This window comes from Bison bison, unplaced genomic scaffold, assembly GCF_000754665.1.
Source record: "Bison bison bison isolate TAMUID 2011002044 unplaced genomic scaffold, Bison_UMD1.0 scf7180017851926, whole genome shotgun sequence".
NCBI classification, from domain to species: domain Eukaryota; kingdom Metazoa; phylum Chordata; class Mammalia; order Artiodactyla; family Bovidae; genus Bison; species Bison bison.
In genome coordinates, this window is record NW_011482499.1 from 695,012 (window position 1) to 719,092 (window position 24,081).

Here is a 24,081-nt window from a genome sequence, read left to right on the forward strand (position 1 = left end):
CTTTTTCACTCTCCACTTTCACTTTCATCAAGAGGCTTTTAGTTCCTCTTCACTTTCTGCCATAAGGGTGGTGTCATCTGCATATCTGAGATTATTGATATTTCTCCCAGCAATCTTGATTCTAGCCTGTGTTTCTTCCAGTCCAGTGTTTCTCATGATGTACTCTGCATATAAGTTAAATAAACTGGGTGACAATATACAGCCTTGACGAACTCCTTTTCCTATTTGGAACCAGTCTGTTGTTCCATGTCCAGTTCTAACTATTGCTTCCTGACCTGCATACAAATTTCTCAAGAGGCAGATCAGGTGGTCTGGTATTCCCATCTCTTGAAGAATTTTCCACAGTTGATTGTGATCCACACAGTCAAAGGCTTTGGCATAGTCAATAAAGCAGAAATAGATGCTTTTCTGGAACTCTCTTGCTTTTTCCATGATCCAGCGGATGTTGGCAATTTGATCTCTGGTTCCTCTGCCTTTTCTAAAACCAGCTTGAACATCAGGAAGTTCACGGTTCACATATTGCTGAAGCCTGGCTTGGAGAATTTTGAGCATTACTTTACTAGCGTGTGAGATGAGTGCATAAATAAATAATAATCATAATAATAGCTGACAGTTTTTACATTTGTAGTATGGAACGGACACCATCAAATGCTTTGTGTGCATCACCTCATTTCACATCTTCCCACAAAAAGGGGTGTTTTTTGTCTTCTATACTCCTTCATAAATGCTTTATGCTTTCATTCATTCATCCCCAAATAAATTTTTATATTGGTTTGAACCCATGCCCTCTTCAGTGGAAGCTCAGAGTCTTAACTACTGTGCCACCAGGGGAGTCGCTCAAATATATATTTTAAAATTGGGTATTTGTTATTATTTTCCCAGCTGTTTTATCCCCAACTCCCTTTTTCTTTTTCACTTTGATGCTTTTGTTATCATTTATAGTTTTAAATGTTCTCTTTTCTCTTCTTGGCTTTCCCTCAATTCTACTTATTCTCCTATATTTGCACCCAACTCTTTCCATAAATCTACCACAGCTTAAAAAGACCCCCACCCTTTCTAAATCCACATGGCACTAAGGTACACCATTTATTTGTCAATTACTCATGATAGTGTTTTCTATCCTGGAATTTTATTTAAATCTTGTGCTTAATTTTCACAAATTTGTGTTCTTTCTCCAACTTGGGTAAGTTCTTCAAGATTGTGAATTATAGCTTATCACTTTTTGTTGTCTATAGTAGAAGTTGCTTAATAAATGGATTTTTTGCCAGAAACTCAACTGCCAGTTGAAAGGATTATATTATATTACAGAACGGAAAACAGTCTCATTTCTGTCACCCAGAAGCATAATGTGTAATTGAAGCCTTGCTCACTAAGGAAATAAAAACCCTCATCACAAAAGCACAGGTTTTTGGAAGACTGAAAATATAATATTTTTGTGATATTAAATTTCTCACTAAAATGAATTCCAGAGAGTAATAACATACTCTCAAGCATCTTATCCAGAACTTTTCTCTATAACTTTTTAGACCAAAAGCGAGAGGAGATAGCTCATAAATTGATTCTAAAGAGATCTGCCGAGAAAAAGATTTTGCTCCATACTGTTGATTCACACTGAATGAGAAAAAAATACTGGTGATTTTAAATGCTGAAAGAGACATTCTAGGCCTCATGTGTTTTTGAAAAATACTGAATAGTAATTCAGTTTTGATTTGGAATTATTCATTCATTCACTCATTTGTTTTTTAATCATTCCTATATCTTTAAGGAGTGTTAAGCACTTTCTTTAGCACTTTCTTAGCACTTTCGTTATAGCATTAGAGATGAAACGTATAAACAAATAGTTCTATGCTGTAGAATGTGTAATACATATTATATGAATATTTTAAAACGTGTTACTTTGGACTGAGAATCTTTAAGTTTCTTTCTACCAGTAAAATTGCATGAGTTGTACATTCACAGAGGAGAAAAATATTCTTCACAATTAGTGGAGTGACCAAAGGAAGTTTTTGGTGGAAATGATCTTTGAGTAGGACCTTGTTAGGTAGTATTTTGATAGACACCTATTATAGTCATGGTCCAAACTGTCTGTTGAGTGTTTGCCGAAGTCAGTATACTAGGTGCTTTAAACACATATTTTTGTGAGGAAGAGTGTACTGCTGAGTTATCTGTGGATACCCTGAGATTATACTGAAAATCTTGTGTATATATGTTTGTACTTGTTAGTGGGGAAAGGTTCCTGAGCTTCCAGAAACATGAACCAAATAGAGAGAGTAGCACGTTTGATTCCTGGACTTTGAGAAATGTGCACATAGGTGGGTGGCAGGTGGAAAGAAGGAACTGTGGGGAACAAAGAAACTGTGAAAGGCTGAGTATTGGATGCTCTTAAGAGGGGAGAGCTTAAAGTAGTGAGAAGCAGTCAGTGTAGGATTTGGTTAAGCGATCGTCCTCCGGGCTCAGAATGTCTGAATTTAAATTCTGAACTGCTACCTCCTGGCTGTGTGACCTCAGGCAACCTATTTATCCTCTCTGAAACCAAGACCATTGCTGTCTAAATTAGCTATTACATATTTGCCTAAAATTTCTTTGGTTATTTGTGGGTTTTTTTGGATTTACAGTGTTGTGTTACTTTTTGCTGTACAGCAAAGTGAATCAGTTATACCTATAAATACATCCACTCTTTTAAAAACTTTTTTCCCATATAGTTCATCACAGGGTATTGAGAAGAATTACTTGTGGTATCAAGTTGGTCCTTATCATCTATTTTATATATAGTAGTGGGTATATGTCAATCCCAATCTCCCAGTTTATCCCTGCCTCCCTTTCCCCCAGTAACCATAAGATTATTTTCTTCATCTGTAATTCTTCTCTTTTGTAAATAAGTTCATTTGTACCATTTTTAAAGATTCCACATATAAGCGATATCATATATTTCTCCTTCTCTGACTTACTTCATTCATTATGACAATCTCTAGATTCATCCATGTTGCTGCAGATGACATTACTATATTCTTTTTTTATGACTGAGTGATATTTCATTCTGTAAATGTATCACATCTTCTTTGTCAATACCTCTGTTGATGGACATTTAGGTTGCTTCCATCTTCTGGCTATTGCAAATAGTGCCACAGTGAACACTGGGTGCATGTATCTTTTAGAATCATGATTTTCCCCGGGTTTCCCTGGTGGCTCAAGTGATAAAGAATCTGCCTGCAATGCAAGAGACTCGGGTTCAATTCCTGGGTGGGGAAGACCCCCTGGAGAAGGGAATGACTACCCACTCTAGTATTCTTGCCTAGAGCATTCCATGGACAGAGAACCCTGGTGGGTCCATGGGGTTGCAAAGAGCTGGACACAACTGAGTGACTAACACACATACACACACACCCACACACACATGAAGTACATACCCTAAAGTGGGATTGTAAGATCATGTGGTTGCTCTATTTTTAGTTTTTTAAGGAACTTCCATACTGTTCTCTATAGTGGCTGTACCAATTTACATTCCAAACAACAGTGTTGGAGGGTTCCCTTTTCTCCACACCCTCTTTAGCATTTATGGTTTGTAGATTTTTTGATGATCTTTGGTTATTCTAAAATTAAGGGCTTACTATATATGTTAAATGCTTTCATTCATTTTTTATATGTATGTGTAAATGTATATAATGTATTCTTTATGTAATATAAATTTGTTGACACTATATAACTAGTCACTGGGAGAACTTTTATGAAACTTTTATGAAAGGGGCAGACAGGGCCATGCCCTTGACCTCATAGCAACCCATGAATGAGGTACCATTTAGAGAGGAGGGAACTGGGGGTCAGGCAAGGTGAATGACTTTCCAAGGCATGAGATAATGAAATGGAGAAGCTTTAAACTCAGGTCTGGTTCCAGAGTCTTAAACACTCATGTTCTTGGCTACAGCATGACTGACTCTGCAGGAAGATTAACAAGGGGAAACCTACTTTAGCAATGATTTACATACAGATTTTGTTGTTGAAAGAGAAAGGATGCAGATACTTTGTGTGGACTCTTCTAATGTTATGAAATTACTAAGAAGAGTTATCAAGTAATAGAGTATATTTTCAAATCAGGTTTTAGTATGATGGCACATTTGGATGATCGAATAATTAACACATTGTTATTGAGGTTATGCTCTTCATTGTGATCCATGTGATACAGTCATGTCTGAGGACCCTCTAAATAAGTGCACTTGTTTTTCCAGCAAGGTGACTTCTCTCTCTCCCTCTCTCTTTTTTTACTGATTATGCTTTTTTCAATCTTATAATTTCATCTATTTTGCAAAAGTGATGAATTACTTCCATGTGTTGAGATAATTGGTGACTGTTGGAGCTGAACATTAATTCATAGGCAAATTGAGTTGGAAAAGCCATAGCTACTGAGTTTCAGATGAAAACTTTGTTTTTCTTTATAGGTACCTTTCTTTTAACATTGTTTAAACTGACCACATAATGCATTGACTTTTGCTAAGTGCTTATGGGTATCCTTTGGAATTAAATAAAAAATTATTTAAGGGGACCTTTAAAATATTTTAAATGTATTTATCTCCATTTAGATAATTCAGACACTAATTGACCAGTTCTATTACTTGAGTTTTCTTCATACTAGGAGCAATTTATAGTTCTCTCCCTCCCTCTTTCCTCCTCTTTTTAAGTTTTCAAAATGGTTGGATTGGCTCTATTGTTTGAGTCATATAATAATTTTTGCAATTTATGAAGCAAAGGCATCTTATCAGAAGGGTTACTTTGCATTTTAGTTTTATGCAGTGAGTTTTGAATATTATGCCCAAGAACTTTCATATATTCACAGTTTTTCATTTGTTCTGACTTTTGTGGCAAAAATATCTGCTCTCATAACCAAGCTATACCATACTGACTCTGACTGCTTACTGCTTGGGCCATAGTTGACAATAAATATTTTTGTATGACTCTCTACAGCACTGAAGTGATTTGTTCTAGTGAGACAGAGTTTAGAGGTGATGTACCTCTCATTTATAATAAAATTTAATATATCTGGCAGAACAGGCATTCATAGAAAAATACTTGTGCTTTTAGCTAAACATGCTGTGTGTGTTTGTGTGTGTGTATATGCAAATTTGGGCTAGAGGACAAATTTTTTTTTGTTAGTAATATTGTAAAAAATGCAGTAGATAAAGTTTAAACAATTAAATTGTTTTGTAGAGATTGACAAATTGATTCTAAAAGTCCTAGGAAATGCACAGGATCCAGAATAGCTAAAATAACTTTAAAATAAAACAAGTTTGGAGAATGAACACTACCTGATTTTAAGACTTGTTACAAAGCTACAATGTTGCAGATAGTATGGCATTATACAGCCCAGCAATCCTCCTGCTGGGCATACACAGGGAGGAAACCAGAATTGAAAGAGACACATGTACCCCAATGTTCATTGCAGCACTGTTTACAATAGCTAGGACATGGAAGCAGCCTAGATGTCCATCAGCAGATGAATGGATAAGAAAGCCATGGTACATGTACACAATGAAATATTACTCAGCTAATAAAAATAATGCATTTGAATCAGTTCTAATGAAGTGGATGAAACTGGAGCCTATTACACAGAGTGAAGTAAATCAGAAAGAAAAATACCAATACAATATATCAACGCATATATATGGAATTTAGAAAGATGGTAACAATGATGCTAAATGTGAGACAGTGAAAGAGACACAGATGTAAAGAACAGTCTTTTGGACTCTGTGGGAGAAGGCGAGGGTGGGATGATTTGAGAGAATAGCATTGGAACATGTATATTACCATATGTGAAATAGATCACCAGTTTAGGTTCGAAGCATGAGACAGGGTGCTCAGGGGTGGTGCATTGGGATGACCTTGAGGGATGGGATAGGGAGGGAGGTGGGAGGGAGGTTCAGGATGGGGAACACATGTACACCCATGGCTGATTCATCTCATTGTATGGCAAAAACCACTACAATATTGTAAAATAATTAGCCTCCAATTAAAATATATAAATTAATTAAGAAAAAACAATAAACACAGGAAGTAAATGCTCCACATGTCTATATTATCCACTGTGGAACTATCTCCATGGCATTTTCAGACAGTGAATACAGAATGTGAGGGGTACATGGTGTGTTGTGTGTGTTTCAACTTTCTATAGAGTATGTTACAGTAAAGGGACAATTTATATTTAATTACTTTATGAATGGAAAAAATAACAGACTTGTCATAGGAAAAAAAAAAGATGGCATGGCCTTGATATAAATATGGACAAATAGACCAGTGGAACAGAAGAGAGGTAAAAAAATAGACCTACAGGTCTATAAATAATTGATTTTTAATAAAAGCAGAAAGGCAATTCAATAAAGAAAAGGTAGTATTTTCAACAGTTTTGGAAAAGTGGCATATTCATATGTAAATACTGAACTTCTATTTATACCTTTCACTGTATACAAAAGTTGAGTTGACTTTGTTTCTAACAATCACCTTCAGGAATTTGTCATGAAGACATTTGAGAAGCTTACCAAATATACTAAGATATTGTTAAAATATTTTGATGGAATGGTATTGCTGACAAATTGTGTGTAGAAGCTCACACTTAGAGAAAATAAATTTTTGTCAAACTTCAAATCTTTCCAGCAACATTTAATTCGATATTTTGAGAATTTTTTAGTTGCATATTTACATATGTACACACACATTTATATACTTGTTCTTATATGATTACTACTTAAATTTTATTTATAAACTTCATTTCTGTGTTTAAGATTCTGTGGGGAAATTTTTCATTTTGCAAATACTAGATTTTCTGTTGTATTTTTTTTTATAGCAATCCGATTACTTGAACTTTCATGACAAAGTCTAGTGATATCACTTTTAATTATAGATTTTTACTTGGCAAATCACCTTGCCTTTTTTCTTCTTAAAACAAGAAATAATGTTGAAACATTTGCTGTTTGTGAAATTGTACATTTAATTACTCTTTAATAATACTGTAATAACTCACTTATTTGGAAACCTCTTTTCAGTTTCTTAGCTGATTATCAGAAGGAAGCAAGAAGAGTCTTGGGCAGTCAAAATTAATATTACAAAATCTATGATCTAAAGCTCATTTTTGCAGTGTGGCCTTACTCTGGGCATTTTCCATCTCAGTGTAGACTCAGACCATACACACTAGGTTATTGGACTTCTCAGTTTAGAATTAAATATAAAGCTGCAAGGTAGAATGGGAATATGGCTTAAAAACAGATGTCAACAGTAAGAACTGACAGATATAAACCTGATGTAAAGGAAGAGACAATAAAAAAAAACAAAGGAAAAAGATTTTTAACAAAATAGCCTATAGCAAAACCCTTTGAAATAACAAGAAATATTTCAATTATGTATAGAACATTGTTTAAGGATACAAGAAACTATAGGATACATACTCAGTTTCTATAAATGCCATTAGTCACTTGCTAGTATTTATTAATACCTCGCCCTTTCAAGAGGTTTTTAACACTGTTGCTTATTCTTTCCTTAAAACATACACTATCCTTTTGGTTTCCATGATGCCAAATACTCCTGGTTTTTGTTCTCTCTTTGGCCACTCTATCTCTCTTGCTGATGCATTATCTTTTACCTGGTCTTTAAAGTTTGCATCTACCCAAGGCTCCTTTCTCTGTCATTTTGTATTCTGCCTTCGGCAATCTCTTCTATGTCTTCAGTTACAACTCCTGCACCTAGGACTCTCATATTTATAGCTCCTGGGCTAAACTCCAAACGCATATTTCTAGCTGAGCCCTTGAAACTCTACTTGGATATTTCAAAGGTATAAAATTTAGTATGTCAAAAGCCATATTTAATATCATTTTCTTCTCAATACCCACAAACCTCAACTGTCCACTAGTGTTTATTTTTTGATTCATTCACTCATTTACTCATTTGTTATTTAATTAAAAAAAAAAAAATATATATATATTGAATGCCCAATAGATGCAATTCACTGTTTTAGGTACTAAGAGTACAGCAGATAATGTTTCTGTTTTCATAGAACTTATATTCCAGTGGGTACAGACAGGTAGTAAAAAACAAAATCTTCAAGTAATGATTATGTACTGAAGAACATAAATTAGATGATGTGATGGAGTATGACTGAGCTGCTACTTTTCTTTGTCTGATCAAGGAAGGCTGTCTAAATTAGAGATGATATTTTAGATAAGAAGTAAATGACAGGATAGAGCTATGCATGCCATGATGTGGGTGAAGGGCATACCAGAAGAGGAGGTGCTTGTAGAGAGGCCTTGGGGTGGAAACAGACCTGGTGTGCTTGCAGAGCAGAAGAAGGCTACTGAAGCTCAACTGTTTATTTATTTTTGGTTTTGGCTGTAGCTGAGTCTTTGTTGATGGGTGTAGGCTTTCTCTAGTTGCAGCGGGTGGGGGCTATCTAGTTGCAGTGCTTCTCACTGTGGTGGCTTCTCTTGTGAAGCACAGGCTCTAGTGTGTGAGAGCTTCAGCTGTGGCAGTGTGTAGACTCAGTAGTTGCAGTTCATGTGCTCTAGAGCATGGGCTCAGAAGTTGTGGCACTCCAGCTTAGTTACTGTGCATCATGTGGGATCTTCCTGGATTGAACACGTGTCCCCTCCATTGGCAGGCAGATTCTTAACCACCGGATCACCAGGGAAGTCCTAGCAGCTCAAGGGTTTGGAGTAAAAAGGGTAGAAATAGTGTTATCAATAGAGGTAGACAGGGATCAGACTGTCTAGGACTTTGTAGGCTGGGGGAGGAGTTTGGCTATTTCTGACTTCTCTGGAAAACCAATAAAAAGTTTTAAAAAGGGAAAAGACATGATCTGACATATGTTTTAGAAAGATCTCTCTAGCTGCCATGTAGAGAATGGATTCAGTGGACCCAGAGTGGAATTAGGAAGACCAGTTGGAGGCTTTTATGGTGGTCCAGATAAGAGTTGGTGTCCGCTTAGGAGGAGGATGGCCATAGTGGAGGCAGTGAGAAGATGTTTGGGAGAAAGGTGAGCAAGGGTAAAAAAAAAAAACACCTCTATTTTTTGATTTGGTGACCTGATTCAATGCTGGTGTCAATAATTGAGATGTGGAAGATAGGAGGAGATGGAGGGGATGTGGGTGTTAAAAGGGGAAGGCAATGTTTCATGGAACAGGAGGAAAATTATGTCAGATGCTGCTGAGGTTTTTGCAGTTTGTGGCCAAGTGCTTGATATGCTTTCTATTTGGTTTCATGTTTTTCATTTTTTGGACTTCCCTGGTGGGTCAGATGGAAAAGAATCTGCTTGCATTGCAAGAGACCCGGGTTTGATCCCTGGGTTGGGAAGATCCTCTGGGAGAAAGAAATGGCTACCCACGCCTATATTCTTGCCTGGAGAATTTCATGGCTAGAGGAGCTTGGTGGGCTACAGCCATGGGATCAAAAAGACTTGGACATGACTGAGCAACTAAAACATACACAATACTTAATAATCTCTCTTGGCCCTGAGGTCAGTGTAAGTGACTTTGGCTTTGTATGCTATGAAAGACTACCTCTCATTTCATGATTGAATTCTCACCTTGGTTTTTTGATTGGACCGTCTGGATCACTTGGATCTGGAATTCTGTTTTGAGCTTCTCTGCCTCAGGAGTACCAGAGCCCTGATCCTAAACCCTAGTCTCTGCAGCTGGTCTCTGAGACCTGCCTAGCACCTACCTTTAGTCTGCTACGAAATCTTGGCCCTTCTTGTTTCTACCCCATTATTCTTCACCCTCTAACTGAGACCTCTACCTTTCACCCACTATTGGACTTCCTCGGGTGAAATGTGCTTCTTTAGATTTCCTTTTTTTTTTTTTAATTACTAAAAGAAGGACACAACTGACTTCTGCTTTATATCTGGGTCTGTGTAATTCATATCTAACTTGCTTTGTTTCTTACTTAACCACAGTTCTAGGCCCCTGGCTTCAATTTGGAATGACTTGAAGGCTTGCTGGAAGCATTTTTCCAAATTGCTTAATGGTATGCAAAGAGAAGTTCTCTACAGAAGAAGGAAGAAATCTACAGGTGTTCTTTAAATATGATAGGCATCAGGGAAACAAAGATGACTCAAATGTAGCCTCTGCCTTTAAGGGACTATGTTTTTAAATGTAGTCCTACCAGGTGGTATTTACAGCCAGTGGATTCAGCTAGTTGCACTGAAAACCATTTCCTGTTTCTGTGTCCCATATACTCCATTTTCATGGGAACCCCATGCTTAAAAACATTGCTATTAAAGCATTTTAGAAACAGAACTCCAGCTAAAGTATGGACAGCCCCAGTTCTTAGAATAAAGATTGGTGAGATACGCCTGTGCTCCATAATTATTCCATTTTACTTAACCTTGATTAATTGAAACATATGCGTGTTTTTCCCCATGGAAGGGGCATATTGGAAATATTTAAATTCTTATGGTCATGCTGTGCTTTTCACAGATGATTGGAATGCTGCCCAGGCACAAACCATGTCATCCTTCCCCCAAACAATTTGTCAGCTGTTTATCCTAGCATAATTTGTTTTTCATGGTCAGCAGAAATGACAGTACTAAAATGTTTTATAGGGAAATAAAAATAGAGTGATAGCTCTGATTTTTTAAAAAAATATCCTCTTTTTCCTCCCAAATCACTCTTTGATATAAAAGGTATCTTTCCCTTTGCTTCAAATGTAGGCTATTTTTAACACTGGGAAAACAGGAAAAATTTTAAAAACTAGAATCTTATTCTTTGAAACTGAAAACATACTGTGAATTTCAGGAAGATAGGTTATACTGACACACAATAGAATTTCATGGATTCATGATTAGGACATAGGCTGTATGCACATAACCTTCATCCTTTATAGGAGCAAGAAATTTAATCACTGTCCATTCAGGCTGAATTTGGGCTGAAGCCTGGAATTGTTTGAGAAAGAGATCATTCCATGTGCCCGATTACTAAGCATTTAGAATGAAAGCAACACTGAGAACATGCCAAGAGAGCTTGTGCCATTGGAAATTACCTTTCTATGAGACAATTTATCTCAGGACCATAAGATGAGATTTGTTAGAACTTTAGACATATTAACTTTTGATAGTATGAAAGTCTCAGAAGATACATATTTACCAGTTCTTTAAAAGTCTAGCTGTTGATTGGCTAGTGTAGACTGTTCTGTAGAGTTTGGCTTGGGTGTTAGAATTTCCTTCATCTCATGTGAACATTCTTCTTTAGAGGTGAATATAGTAAATGATTCATTGCTCTTGTGAAAATCCTTTCCAGGATTTTCATTTATAATTGTGCTTTAGACAGCAGGGAAGTAAAACTGTGACCTTTAAATTCTGCGTTGCTTATCAAGATTTATTTAGGACTTGTATGATGATAAGCTGAATGATGATCCTCTTCAATAGCAATTACGGGCAATTGTTCAAAAACATACAAGCCACCTCTGCTGACCACCTATTTATAGTCTGCTTGCTAGAGGGCTGGGATTCCATGATAAGACTGGCTTACCTTGTTGCTGTTAAGACCCAGCTTATGACAGTATAATGCTATAGCTGTGAATTGTGAATTGTAGTTATGATTGCTGTGTTTTACTAATAAGAAAGTAGGATATGTGGTCTGACAATTATCACTGTACTATTAGAGATGAGGGGGACATAGACCTGTGAGTCTCTGGACCTGGGTAGAGGATGGACTACAGGTAGCTCCCATCTGACAATTTAGGTTAGGTTTTCCCTGAGTTGTCCATCCTATTGGTTGAATTATTTCCCAGGAAGCTCTTTAAGACCCATAGGAATAGGAATTTTGTGGTTTCTGCCCCTTTTGTCTTTCTGATACGCTGGACATGCCTGAATCCCAGTGATGGACGTAGTTGAGACCCAAGTTGACATTGCTGCTAGGGTTACTATTAGGTCAGTTAGGATCACTGTGTATGTGTGTGGTATACTGTGGTAAAAATAATAGTATTTGTAGGGTTTAACCAGTGAGAATACATACAGAAATGGTTTTTAAAGGTGTAAAATGACTCAACAAAATGATAAATCCCCACTCTCACCTGTTGAATTTCACATACTCCCACCACCATCAATTCTACCTGTTTGTATCATCCACCAATACTCATTATTCTGTTTCCTTTTGATTCCTATGGGATGAACTAGCATGTTCCTTTCTAGTGCTTCCTATCCCCTCTTCCTTAAGACATAGCTTTAGTACTTGTCCCTTCTTCTGCATCATCAGCTTTCCCTCAAGCCTGGATTAATAGCATCAGCCTGCTGCTGCTGCTGCTGCTAAGTCGCTTCAGTCGTGTCCGACTCTGTGAGACCCCATAGATGGCAGCCCACCAGGCTCCCCCATCCCTGGGATTCTCCAGGCAAGAACACTGGAGTAGGTTGCCATTTCCTTCTCCAATGCATGAAAGTGAAAAGTGAAAGTGAAGTTGCTCAGTCGTGTCCTACTCTTAGCGACCCCATGGACTGCAGCCTACCAGGCTCCTCCACCCATGGGATTTTCCAGGAAAAAGTACTGGAGTGGGGTGCCATTGCCTTCTCCGAGCATCAGCCTAGGAACATGCTATTAGTTTACCCACTTTTATAAAACTTTCCCTTCATAACCCTCTCCAGATGCCCTTTTACTTCTCTTCTCTCCTTTACAACACAACTTCTTAAACAATTTGTCCACAACCAGTCTCTACTTCCTCTCCTCCAAGTCATTCTAAAATCTATTCCAATCAGATTATCACCCAACCCACTCCATTCCAACAGTCCTTTTCAACATCCTGAAGGACCCTCAAATTGCCTGATTTTATGATTTGTTCTTGGTTCTCATCTTACCTGACATGTTGACAGTATTTGATGGAGTGAAAGGCCCCTTTCTTGAAATACTTTCTTTTTGTGGCTTTGGGTCACCTCTCAGGGTTTTCCTTTTTTTTTTTTAATCCCACATCACGTTGACCACTCGTGCTTATTCTCCATTTCCTGATCTCTAAATATTGCAACATACAGGGTCCACTGCTCTGATCTGTTCCTTGTCTGTCTCTCATTTAGTGACCTAGCGATCTTATGCACTTGCCTAACTTTTAATTCCAAATACATATATCTATATCTATCTTGGACTTATCTAGCTTAGACTTCTCCTTAGATAAAAGATTCACATATCCAGCCCCAGGGCATTTTTGTGCTGAATAAAAGAAGCCACCATTTCCTCAAGCCCTTGACTGCCATCTTCTGGAAAAATTTCAGGATAGATACACGCTTATCAGATGAGACAATGAAAATTGTGTGTCTTTCAGCTGAATGGTTCCCAACCATTGGTGGTGGTTCTGTTTGTCCACATGGGTGATGTTTAGCAGGCATCACAAGCTTAGTAGGTCCCCAACTGAAGTTTTAAATTTTATTTTATTAGATTATAGTTGATTAACAATATTGTGTTAGTTTCAGGTGTTCAGCAAAGTGATCTGGTTAAACATATACATATATTCATTCTTTTTTAAGATTCTTTTCTGATATAGGTTATCACAGAATGCTGAGTAGAGTTCCCTGTGCTATATAGTAGATTTTTATTGATTATATATCTTATATATAGTAATATATAGTGGTATGTGTATGTTCATCCCAAGTTTCTGACTTATTCCTTAGCCCCCCAACTCCCATATTTCCCCTTTGGTAATCCTAAGTTTGTTTTCAATATCTATGGGTCTGTTTTTGTTTCATAGATAAGTTCATTTGTATCTTTTTAAAAGTTAGATTCCACATATGAGCAATATATGATATTTGTTTTTCTCTGACTTACTTCACTTAGTATAATAATCTCTAGGTCTATCTATGTTGCTGCAAATGGCATTATTTCTTTCTTTTTATGGCTGAGTAATATTCCATTGTATATATGTACCACATTTTTTTATCCATTCCTCTGTTGATGGGCATTTACGTTACTTTCATGTCTCAGTTATTGTAAACAGTGCTGCTATGAACATTAGGGGCATGTATCTTTTCAAATTATGTTTTGTTTTTTTTCTTTTTTTCTGGATATATGTCCCAGGAGTAGGATTTCTGGATCATATGGCAACTATTTTTAGTTTTTTTTTTTAAGGCATCTCCATACTGTTCTTCTCCATAGTGGCTACACCAATTTACAATCCCACCAACAGTGTAGGAGGGTTCTTTTTCTCCACACCCTGTCCATCTTTTTATTGTTTGTAGATTTTTGATGATGACCATTCTGACTGGTGATGGACAGGAAAGTGGTGTGCTGCAGTCCATGGGGTCGCAAAGAGTTGGACATGACTGAGCGACTGAACTGACTGATTCTGACTGGTGTGAGGAGACACCTCATTGTAGTTTTGATTTGCATTTCTCTGATAATTAGTGATGTTGAGCATGTTTTCATGTGCTTTTTGACCATCTTAATATCTTCATTGGAGAAATGTCTGTGAAAATCTTCCCATTTTTTGATTGAGTTGCCAAACTGAATTCTTGATTCCTAACCCCATCTTCCATACATCTTCCTTTCTTTCAGTCTTTCTATTTCAAAATTCTTCCAATTGCTGAGGTCAACCTCCTTAAAGTTATTCTTAACTTCTTTCTTTCTCTCATACCCCTCCTTTAATCCATCTGCAAATCCTTTTGGTTTTTCCTTCAAAATTCATTAGAATATAACCACTTCTCAGCATTCCCACTGCTCCCACCCAGGTCTCACCCCCAGGTGAGATAATAATCCCACCTTTATTATTCTAATAGCCAGCTACTTCTCTTATGCCTCATTGTCTGTTCTTAACTCAGCAGTACAGTTCTTTATTTAAAACCTAGGTCACATCATGTTTCCCTTCTATCCAAAACGCTTCAAGTGCTTTCACATTCATTTAGAGTAAAATCAAAGTCCTTAAAATGGCCCACAGGTCCTACATCGTCTGGGTCTGTACAATAGCTCTGACCTCATCTGCTGCCTCTCCCCATGCTTTGTGCTCCAGGCACGTTGGCCTCCTTGCTTTTCCTCCGATATGCCAAGTGTAGTCTGCATCAGTCAGTCTACTGGGATCCTGTTATGTAAAGCATGGCTTCTTGAGTCTTTGCTCAAATGTCACTTTATCATATCAGAGAAGTATTCCTTGATTGCACATAACAAAGCAACCTCCTCCAGTGTTTAACATTCCCCTTATTCAATTTTCTCCATAGCACTTATCTGGCACACACACATTGTTTACTGTTTTATTTCACTAGAATTTAAGCTTCATGAGGCTAGAGACTTTTTTTTTCAGTTTACTATATGCCAGCTTTCTAAAATAGTGCCTGAGAAGGTGTAGGAGTTCAATAAATATTGGTTAAATAAATAAACAAATATTGACATTCCTAAATCTCTTTGTGGGACCCTATACCTAACAAGCGGAGAAGGCGATGGCACCCCACTCCAGTACTCTTGCCTGGAAAATCCCATGGACGGAAGAGCCTGGTAGGCTGCAGTCCAGGGGGTCGCTAAGAGTCGGACACGACTGAGCGACTTCCCTTTCACTTTTCACTTTCATGCATTGGAGAAGGAAATGGCAACCCACTCCAGTGTTCCTGCCTGGAGAATCCCAGGGACGGGGGAGCCTGGTGGGCTGCCATCTATGGGGTCGCACAGAGTCGGACACGACTGAAGTGACTTAGCAGCAGCATACCTAACCAGAGACAGAAGTTGGAGTTCCTGTATCTGAATTCCAAGATAAAAGCATTTTCAGAAGTCCAGGAGTAAATTTAAATCTAATTTGAAAATTGCATTGCTTTTACAACTTTCTGAAAGGGTCTTAGTTTCCTAAAGAGAAAGCAAGTAGGCGCCATCTAGTGGCCACAAGTGTGTTGAGCTTCCCTCGTGGCTCAGCCGGGAACACATTTCTGTTACTTGAATTATTGATTAGCAATGAAATTGAAAATGTAGCCCTTGATCCAGAAGCTTCTTTTAGAAAAAAATTATATTAACATAATAATTATGATAGGCAGAAGTTCTCAAATTTGAATTTTCCACAGGCTATGTTGAACTGAATAGTTCTGTCTCCTTGCTATGAGAAAGTACTGTTCTGTTTCTTCTAAATTATTTATGACTCACTTTTGCTTATTAAGCTTTGTTTTTCAGAATCTGGCATTTATTGTTCCTCTTTACTTTTCTTATTGTTTTATCTTCTACTCATCCTTAAACTTTTACATTGGTACTGGCCTAGCCGCTGAATGAGTAAATCAAGTCTCTGCTGCTACTGCTAACTGCTGTTGCTGCTAAGTTGCTTCAGTCGTGTCCGACCCTGTGTGACCCCATAGATGGCAGCCCACCAGGCTCCACCATCCCTGGGATTCTCAAGGCAAGAACACTGGAGTGGGTTGCCATTTCCTTCTCCAAAATAAAGTTTCTACTTCTAAGAATTTATAATCTTATAAAAACAGCACTTATGAGGGTAAACATGTAAAAGAAGATGCCAAATGATGTGGTGATCTCTTCAGGCCAGACCTCTGAAGCCTGCTGAAACTTAATTGTTGTGTATACTTTCACTGTTGAGGCATAAACCACATCTTGTAGTTGTCTCCCTATTGGCCTTGCAATGTAGTGGGTGAAAGTTAAATATTTATGGTGGTAATGGTAGAAAGACTACCAATAACTGTCTCAGCTGAGCCCAAGATATCTGGGCCCAAGATACTTTAGCCTTAGTCTACATTTGGTGGAGCATTTTTTTCAGCTGGCTGTTAGAGAAATTAAACTATTTGTTAAGACTTGTTACCTTATAAAATTATAACATTTTTAGGTCTACTAGTATCAGTTCCCTTTTCTTTTGAGTTGTGTTGCTTATCATTTACTCTATATCTTTGGAAGCAGATAGAGAAAGGGATAGTACAATAGTTTTAAGATGCTACTGAAATTTTAAAAAATAACCAATTTTCTCTTATATAGTTATTTTAGAGTTTTTCCTTCTGCCTACATATAGTGATTTTTTTTTTTTAGATTGCAGATAAATAGTTTCTTTGTAATATTGTCTTTTTTCTTGAGAAAAATATCTTTTAATTGCAGAAATGGATGTGGTATTTTGAATAGTATATTTTAAAGCTAAAATATTTCATATATTATTTCCTTTTAAAGGGTAAAACAAACATTGTTTCTAAATCTTCTTGCTTTCTGAAGCTGTATTTACATAATTTAGCATATGTTGTTGCTCGTTCACTAGGTCACGTCTGACTCTTTGTGACCCCATGGACTGCAGCACGCCAGGATTCCCTGTTCTTCACTATCTCCTTGAGTTTGCTCTAACTCACATCATTGAGTTGGTGATGCCATCCAACCATCTCATCCTTGGTCACTACCTTTTTGTTCTGTCCTCAGTCTTTCCCAGTGAGTCAGCTCTTTGCATCAGGTGGCCAAAGTATTGGAGCTTTAGCATAAGCATCTGTCCTTCCAGTGAATATTCAGGGTTGATTTCCTTTAGAATTGACTGGTTTGATCTGCTTGCAGTCCAAAGGACTCTCAAGAGTCTTTTCCAGCACCACAATTCAAAAGGATTGATTCTTTGGCGCTCAGCCTTCTTTATGGTTCAAGTCTCACATCTGTACATGACTTCTGGAAAAAGCATAGCTTGGACTATAAGAATCTTTGTTGGAAAAATGATGTCTCTGCTTTTTAATATCCTAATCTCTAGGTTTGTCATAGCTTTTCTTCCAAAGAGCAAGCATCTTTTAATTTCATGCCCCACCATCTGCAGTGATTTTGGAGCCCAAGAATATAAAATATGTCACTGTTTCCATTTTTCTCCCTTCTATTCGCCATGACATAATGGAACCGGATGCCATGATCTTCATTTTTTGAATGTTGAGTTTTAATCCAGCTTTTTCACTCTCTTCTTTCACCCTTACCAAGAGGCTCTTTAGTTTCTCTTCTTCTGTCATTGGAGTGGTATCATTTGCATGTCTTAGGTTGTTGATATTTCTTCCAGCAATCTTGATTACAGTTTGTGAGTCATCTAGCCGGCATTTCACATGATGTACTCTGCATAGAAGTTAAATAAGCAGGGTGACAATACACAGCCTTGATGTACTCCATTCCCAATTTTGAACCATTCAATTGTTTCTCGTGAAGTTCTAACTGTTGCTTCTTGACCTGCATACAGATTTCTCAGGAGACAGGTAAGGGGATCTGGTATTCCCATGTCTTTAAGAAATTTTCCAGTTGTGATTTACACAAAGGCTTTAGCATAGTCAATGAAGCAGAGTATATGTTTTTCTGGAATTTTCCTTGCTTTCTCTGTGATCCAGCAAATGTTGCCAATTTGATCTCTGGTTCCTCTGCCTTTTCTAAATCCAGCTTGTACATCTGAAAGTTTTCGCTTCACATGCTGCTGAAGCCTAGGTTGAAGGATTTTGAGCGTTACTTTGCTAGCATGTGAAATGAGTGCAATTGTACAGTGGTTTGAACATTCTTTGGCATTGCCCTTCTTTGGGAATGGAATGAAAACTGACCTTTTCCACTCCTGTGGCCACTGCTGAGTTTTCCAAATTTGCTAACATATTGAGTGCAGCACTTTCACAGCATCATCTTTTAGGATTTGAAATAGCTCAGCTGGAATTCCATCACCTCTACTAGCTTTGTTTGTAGTAATGTTTCCTAAGGTCCACTTGACTTCATACTCCAAGATGTCTGGCTCTAGGTGAGTGACCACACCAGCATGGTTTTCCAGGTAATTAAGACCCTTCTTGTATATTCTTCTGTATAGTTCTATATAGAAGAACTTCTTGCCACCTCTTCTTAGTCTCTTCTGCTTCTGTTAGGTCCTTACTGTTTTTGTCCTTTATCATCCCTATCCTTACATGAAATATTCCCTTGATAGCTCCCAACTTTCTTGAAGAGATCTCTAGTTTTTCCCATTCTATTGTTTTCTTTTCTTTTCTTTTTTAACATTGTTCACTTAGGAAGGCTTCCTTATCTCTCCTTGCTATTCTCGGGGACTCTGCATTCATTTGGGTATATCTTTCTCATTCTCTCTTGTCTTTCACTTCTCTTCTCAGCCATTTCTAAGGCCTCCTCAGACAATCATTTTGCCTCCTTGCATTTCTTTTTCTTGGGGATGGTTTTGGTCACCACCTCCTTTACAATGTTATGAATCTTAGTCCATAGTTCTTCAGGCATTCTGTCTACCAGATCTAATCCCTTGAATCTATTTGTCCCCTCCACTGTATAATCATAAGGGATTTGATTTAGGTCATACCTGAATGGCCTAGTAGTTTTCACCATTTTCTTAAAATTAAGCCTGAACTTTGCAATAAGGAGTGCATGATTGGAGTCACAGTCAGCTCCAGGTCTTGTTTTTGCTGACTGTATAGAGCTTCTTCGTCTTTGGCTGCAAAGAACATAATCCATCTGATTTCGGTATTGACCATCTGGTGATGTCCATGTTAAGAGTTGTCTCCTGTGTTGTTGGAGAGGGTGTTTGCTAGGACCAGTGTGTTTTCTTGACAAAATTCTATTAGCCTTTGCCCTGCTTAACTTTATATTCCAAAGCCAAACTTGCCTTTTTATTCCAGGTATATCTTGACTTCCTACTTTTGCATTCCAATCCCTTGTGATGAAAAGGACATCTTTTTTTTTTTTTTTTTGGTGCTAGTTCTAGAAAGTCTTGTAGGAGATCTTCATAAAATCGACTTCAGCTTCTTTGGCATTAGCGGTTGGGGCATAGACTTGGATTACTGTGATGCTGAATGGTTTGCCTTGGAAACAAACCAAGATCATTCTGTTGTTTTTGAGACTGCACTCAAGTACTGCATTTCAGACTCTTTTGTTGACTATAAGGGCTGCTCCATTTCTCCTAAGAGATTCTTTCCCACAGTAGTAGATATAATGGTGAAAGTACAAGTGAAGTCACTCAGTTGTGTCCAGCTCTTTGTGACCCCATGGACTATAGTCCACCAAGCTCCTCTGTCCATGGAATTTTCCAGGCAAGAGTACTGGAGTGGGTTGCCATTTCCTTCTCCAGGGGATCTTCCCAACCCAGGGATTGAACCCAGGTCTCCCGCACTGCAGGCAGACGCTTTACTGTCTGAGCCACCAGGGAAGCCCAGATATAATGGTAATCTGAATTAAATTTGCTGATTTCCATCCATTTTAGTTCACTGATTTCTAAGATGTCAGTGTTCACTCTTGCCACCTCCTCTTTACTATTACTTGATTCATGGACCTAACATTCCAGGTTTAGCATCCATCATGTTAAAGTGGTGATATTCAGAAAGGACATGCTAATAGGATTAGTAAGTAGGCTTTTTGTATATCTCAGCTCTAACTTCTTTGAGAATTGGTTGCTGTTATTTGTTATATCATTTGGAGGGCCAAAATTCTCTTTATTTAATAGGCTTTGCAGTTTAAAGACTGCTTTTAATAGTTAATTGCTAATCTGAAAATTAGCAATTCTGCACCATTAGCATTTGTACTGTGTTTAACATTTCTCAAGTGTTAACTGTGCTTTTTAGTTACCTCCATGTTCTCTCATTATGATGGCTGAAGAGGCAATATTGGATACTTTGACTTGTAATTAAAGAAGCATCGTTTCCTTATAATTACTGCAAGAGTACCTGAATTTTAGGTTGTATTAATTTGTCTTTTATAGAATATGCTGAATTTCTACACTGCAAAGGAAAAAAATTTACAGATTTTGATGAAGTTCGCCATGAGATTGAAGCTGAAACAGATCGAGTAACTGGAATGAATAAAGGCATTTCCTCCATACCTATTAATTTACGAGTCTATTCCCCACATGGTAAGTAAAATAACAAAATTCCAAATTCTTGTCCTCAAAAATTTTTACTATGTATGTTAATTAACATACATTATTTATGTAAAATGGCTTTTTTTAAAATTTTTATTTTATTTTTAAACTTTACATAATTGTTTTTTTTCTCTCAAAAAATCTTGGTGTGTAAGATTGTGCTTAGGTACTTCAGCAAATGATATAATCCAAACAGCTCATAGAATTATTTATGGGAGTCAGGAGGAGATAATTTGTAAAAGAGAATTGAGTACATTATTTTACAAAGTTTTGTTTAGGTATATTTTAAACTTTTAGAATTCTAAAGAAGAATGCATGAAAACTTATATTTTTAGTATCTTCAGCTTTTGCAAAAATCTTAGAGGTGCTTGGTACTATGGTTGAGTTTTCTTTAATGAATATTCTTTCAGTCCTATATATTCTTATTTATTCTCTTCCTGAGGAATCAACTGTGATTTTTTCTCCCCAGACTGTCAAGAAAAACTTATAAATTAGATAACCAATTCTTGGTGGGTAATACAGAATAAACAGCCTCCAGAATGACTAAGATTTTGGTGGGACAGATTTTCATCTCTAATCTTCTCCCCAGTTCTGTTGCTTTTAAATTGGACCATGAAATGCTCAATTACAACTTCCCAAGAGGACTTGGGGAGAAGGAAATGGCAACCCACTCCAGTGTTCTTGCCTGGAGAATCCCAGGGACAGGGGAGCCTGGTGGGCTGCCGTCTACGGGGTTGCACGTAGTTGGACACAACTGAAGCGACTTAGCAGCAGCAGCAGCAGCAAGAGGACTTGGAGCTTTTGTGTATAGAGAGAACAATAGCCAGGTCAGGGCTGGAGTCACTGACTTAGTAGTTTCCTGGGTTTCCAGAATGGTGCTCCATGAGTCTGGCTGTAGAGGCTGCACACTAACTTCATGACTAACTGCTTTCCAATAAGCTAAGCGACTTGTTGCTGTTGTTTAGTCGCTAAGTTGAGTCTGACCCTTTATGACCCCATAGACTGTAGCCCACCAGACTCCTCTGTCCATGGGATTTTTTAGACAAGAATACTGGAGTGAGTTGCCATGTCCTTCTCCAGGGAATCTTCCCCACCCAGGGTTTGAACCCATGTCTCCTGCATTGGCAGGCATGTTCCTTACCACTCAGCCACCTGGGAAGCCCAGGCTAAGTGGCTAACACTTTGTTAATAATGCATAATGCTTTTAAAAGGAAGGACAAACCTTACTCTGAGCATTTTTACACCATTTTAAGGGAAGTACAAGATAGACAATATATTCTCTTATTGTTCCGTGTTTGAATTATAGGCCCCTAGTTACAAACATGGCAACTCTCTGAGAAAGCTATTAGGTATGCAAACCAGCGCTTCTTAAATTATGTTAAAATGATCATTTGACCTAGCACAATCATATCATAAAAATAGAGAAAATTTGCAAGGCCGGTTTGAATTCTATCCTGTTTTATTCTATGCACATGAGTTGGAACCCTTCAGATACACATTATATAACGCTCAGCTTGTTTCATTTCTAGGAAAATAACACATGATTCTGCCTTGTTGATATCTTTCAGCATTGACGGTACATGTAAGACATTTTTTTCCCTTTCCACAGTGTTAAATTTAACCCTGATTGACCTGCCCGGAATTACTAAAGTGCCCGTGGGAGATCAGCCTCCAGATATTGAGTACCAGATCAGAGAAATGATTATGCAGTTCATCACACGGGAGAACTGTCTGATTCTGGCTGTTACCCCAGCCAACACTGATCTTGCAAACTCAGATGCGTTGAAGCTAGCGAAAGAAGTTGATCCTCAAGGTGAGTGTGTGGCCCATTAGATGAAAGGGAATTAGTTTCAAATGTCAAGAGTTTGGGTATATTTCAAGATAATACAAAATCTCATGACTTGATTTCATTATCAGTTAAATTGTTGTTATTTAGTTGCTAAGTTGTGTCCAACTCTTTTGCAACCCCATGTACTATAGCCTGCCAGGCTCATCTGTCCATGGGATTCTCCAGGCAAGAATACTGGAGTGGGTTGCCATTTCCTTCTCTAGGGGATCTTCCTGACCCAGGGATTGAATTCACATCTCCTACTTTGCAGTAGAATTCTTTACCATTGATCCCTTTTCAGTTCAGTTCAGTTCAGTCTCTCAGTCGTGTCCGACTCTGCAACCCCATGAATCGCAGCATGCCAGGCCTCCCTGTCTATCATCAACTCCCAGAGTCTTTACATTAGCCATTATTAATGTTGTTAGCTCTTTTGTATTTAAGATGCTAAAAGAAAAATAACTGGGGAATATAGTCTAAACCTATATACCTGAGACTGGAGCTTGAAACAAAGCGGGTGGAAGTTCCAGGTGGCTAGATGGGGAACATCACTGGGACTCCTCTTTCAGCATTAGTGGCTTGGGAGAGCCAGAATATGGATTGGGGCTGGAATCTAGTTATAAAAATGATACTAAAACACCTGTCTCATAAGCATTCTTGTCCTGAAGAGACAAGATCAGGCTATCTGATGGAACAGAGATAGCACTTCCATCCGTGGAGTCTAGAGAGTGCAGCACAGTCATATCCTTGAGAAGTCGACACTTCAGCTGAAACTTCATCAGTTCAGTTGCTCAGTGGTGTCTGACTCTTTGCGACCCCATGAACCGCAGCACGCCAGGCCTGCTGGTACATCACCAACTCCCAGAGTCCACCCAAACACATGTCCATTGAGTTGGTGATGCCATCCAACCATCTCATCCTCTGTCGTCCCCTTCTCCTCTTGCCCCCAATCCCTCCCAGCATCAGGGTCTCCTGTGAGTCAACTCTTCTCATGAGATGGCCAAAGTATTGGAGTTTCAGCTTTAGCATCAGTCCTTCTAATGAACACCCAGGACTGATCTCCTTTAGGATGGACTGGTTGGATCTCCTTGCAGTCCAAGGGACTCTCAAGAGTCTTCTCCAACACCACAGTTCAAAAGCATCAATTCTTTGGCACTCAGCTTTCTTTATATGCCAACTCTCACATCCATACATGACCACTGGAAAAACCATAGCCTTGACTAGATGAACCTTTGTTGACGAAGTAATGTCTCTGCTTTTGAATATGCTATCTAGGTTGGCCATAACTTTCCTTCCAAGGAGTAGGCGTCTTTTAATTTCATGGCTGCAGTCACCATCTTCAGTGATTTTGGAGCCCCCAGAATAAAGTCAGCCACTGTTCCCATTGTTTCCCCATCTATTTGCCATGAAGTGATGGGACCAGATGCCATGATCTTAGTTTTCTGAATGTTGAGCTTTAAGCCAACTTTTTCACTCTCCTCTTTCACTTTCATCAAGAGGCTCTTTAG

The 24,081-nt window shown here is 38.1% G+C and overlaps 1 protein-coding gene across 7 annotated transcripts in view; it reads left to right on the plus strand.

The window, feature by feature from the left end:
* Nucleotides 1-24,081, plus strand: part of DNM3 (dynamin 3) — a 643,298-nt gene that overhangs the window by 174,755 nt on the left and 444,462 nt on the right. For all 7 annotated transcript variants that reach the window (XM_010852107.1, XM_010852116.1, XM_010852123.1 and 4 more), the window contains exons 3-4: nt 20,590-20,739; nt 22,358-22,561. In XM_010852107.1, the coding sequence (XP_010850409.1) occupies nt 20,590-20,739; nt 22,358-22,561 (354 nt within the window). The remainder of the gene's footprint in view (nt 1-20,589; nt 20,740-22,357; nt 22,562-24,081) is intronic.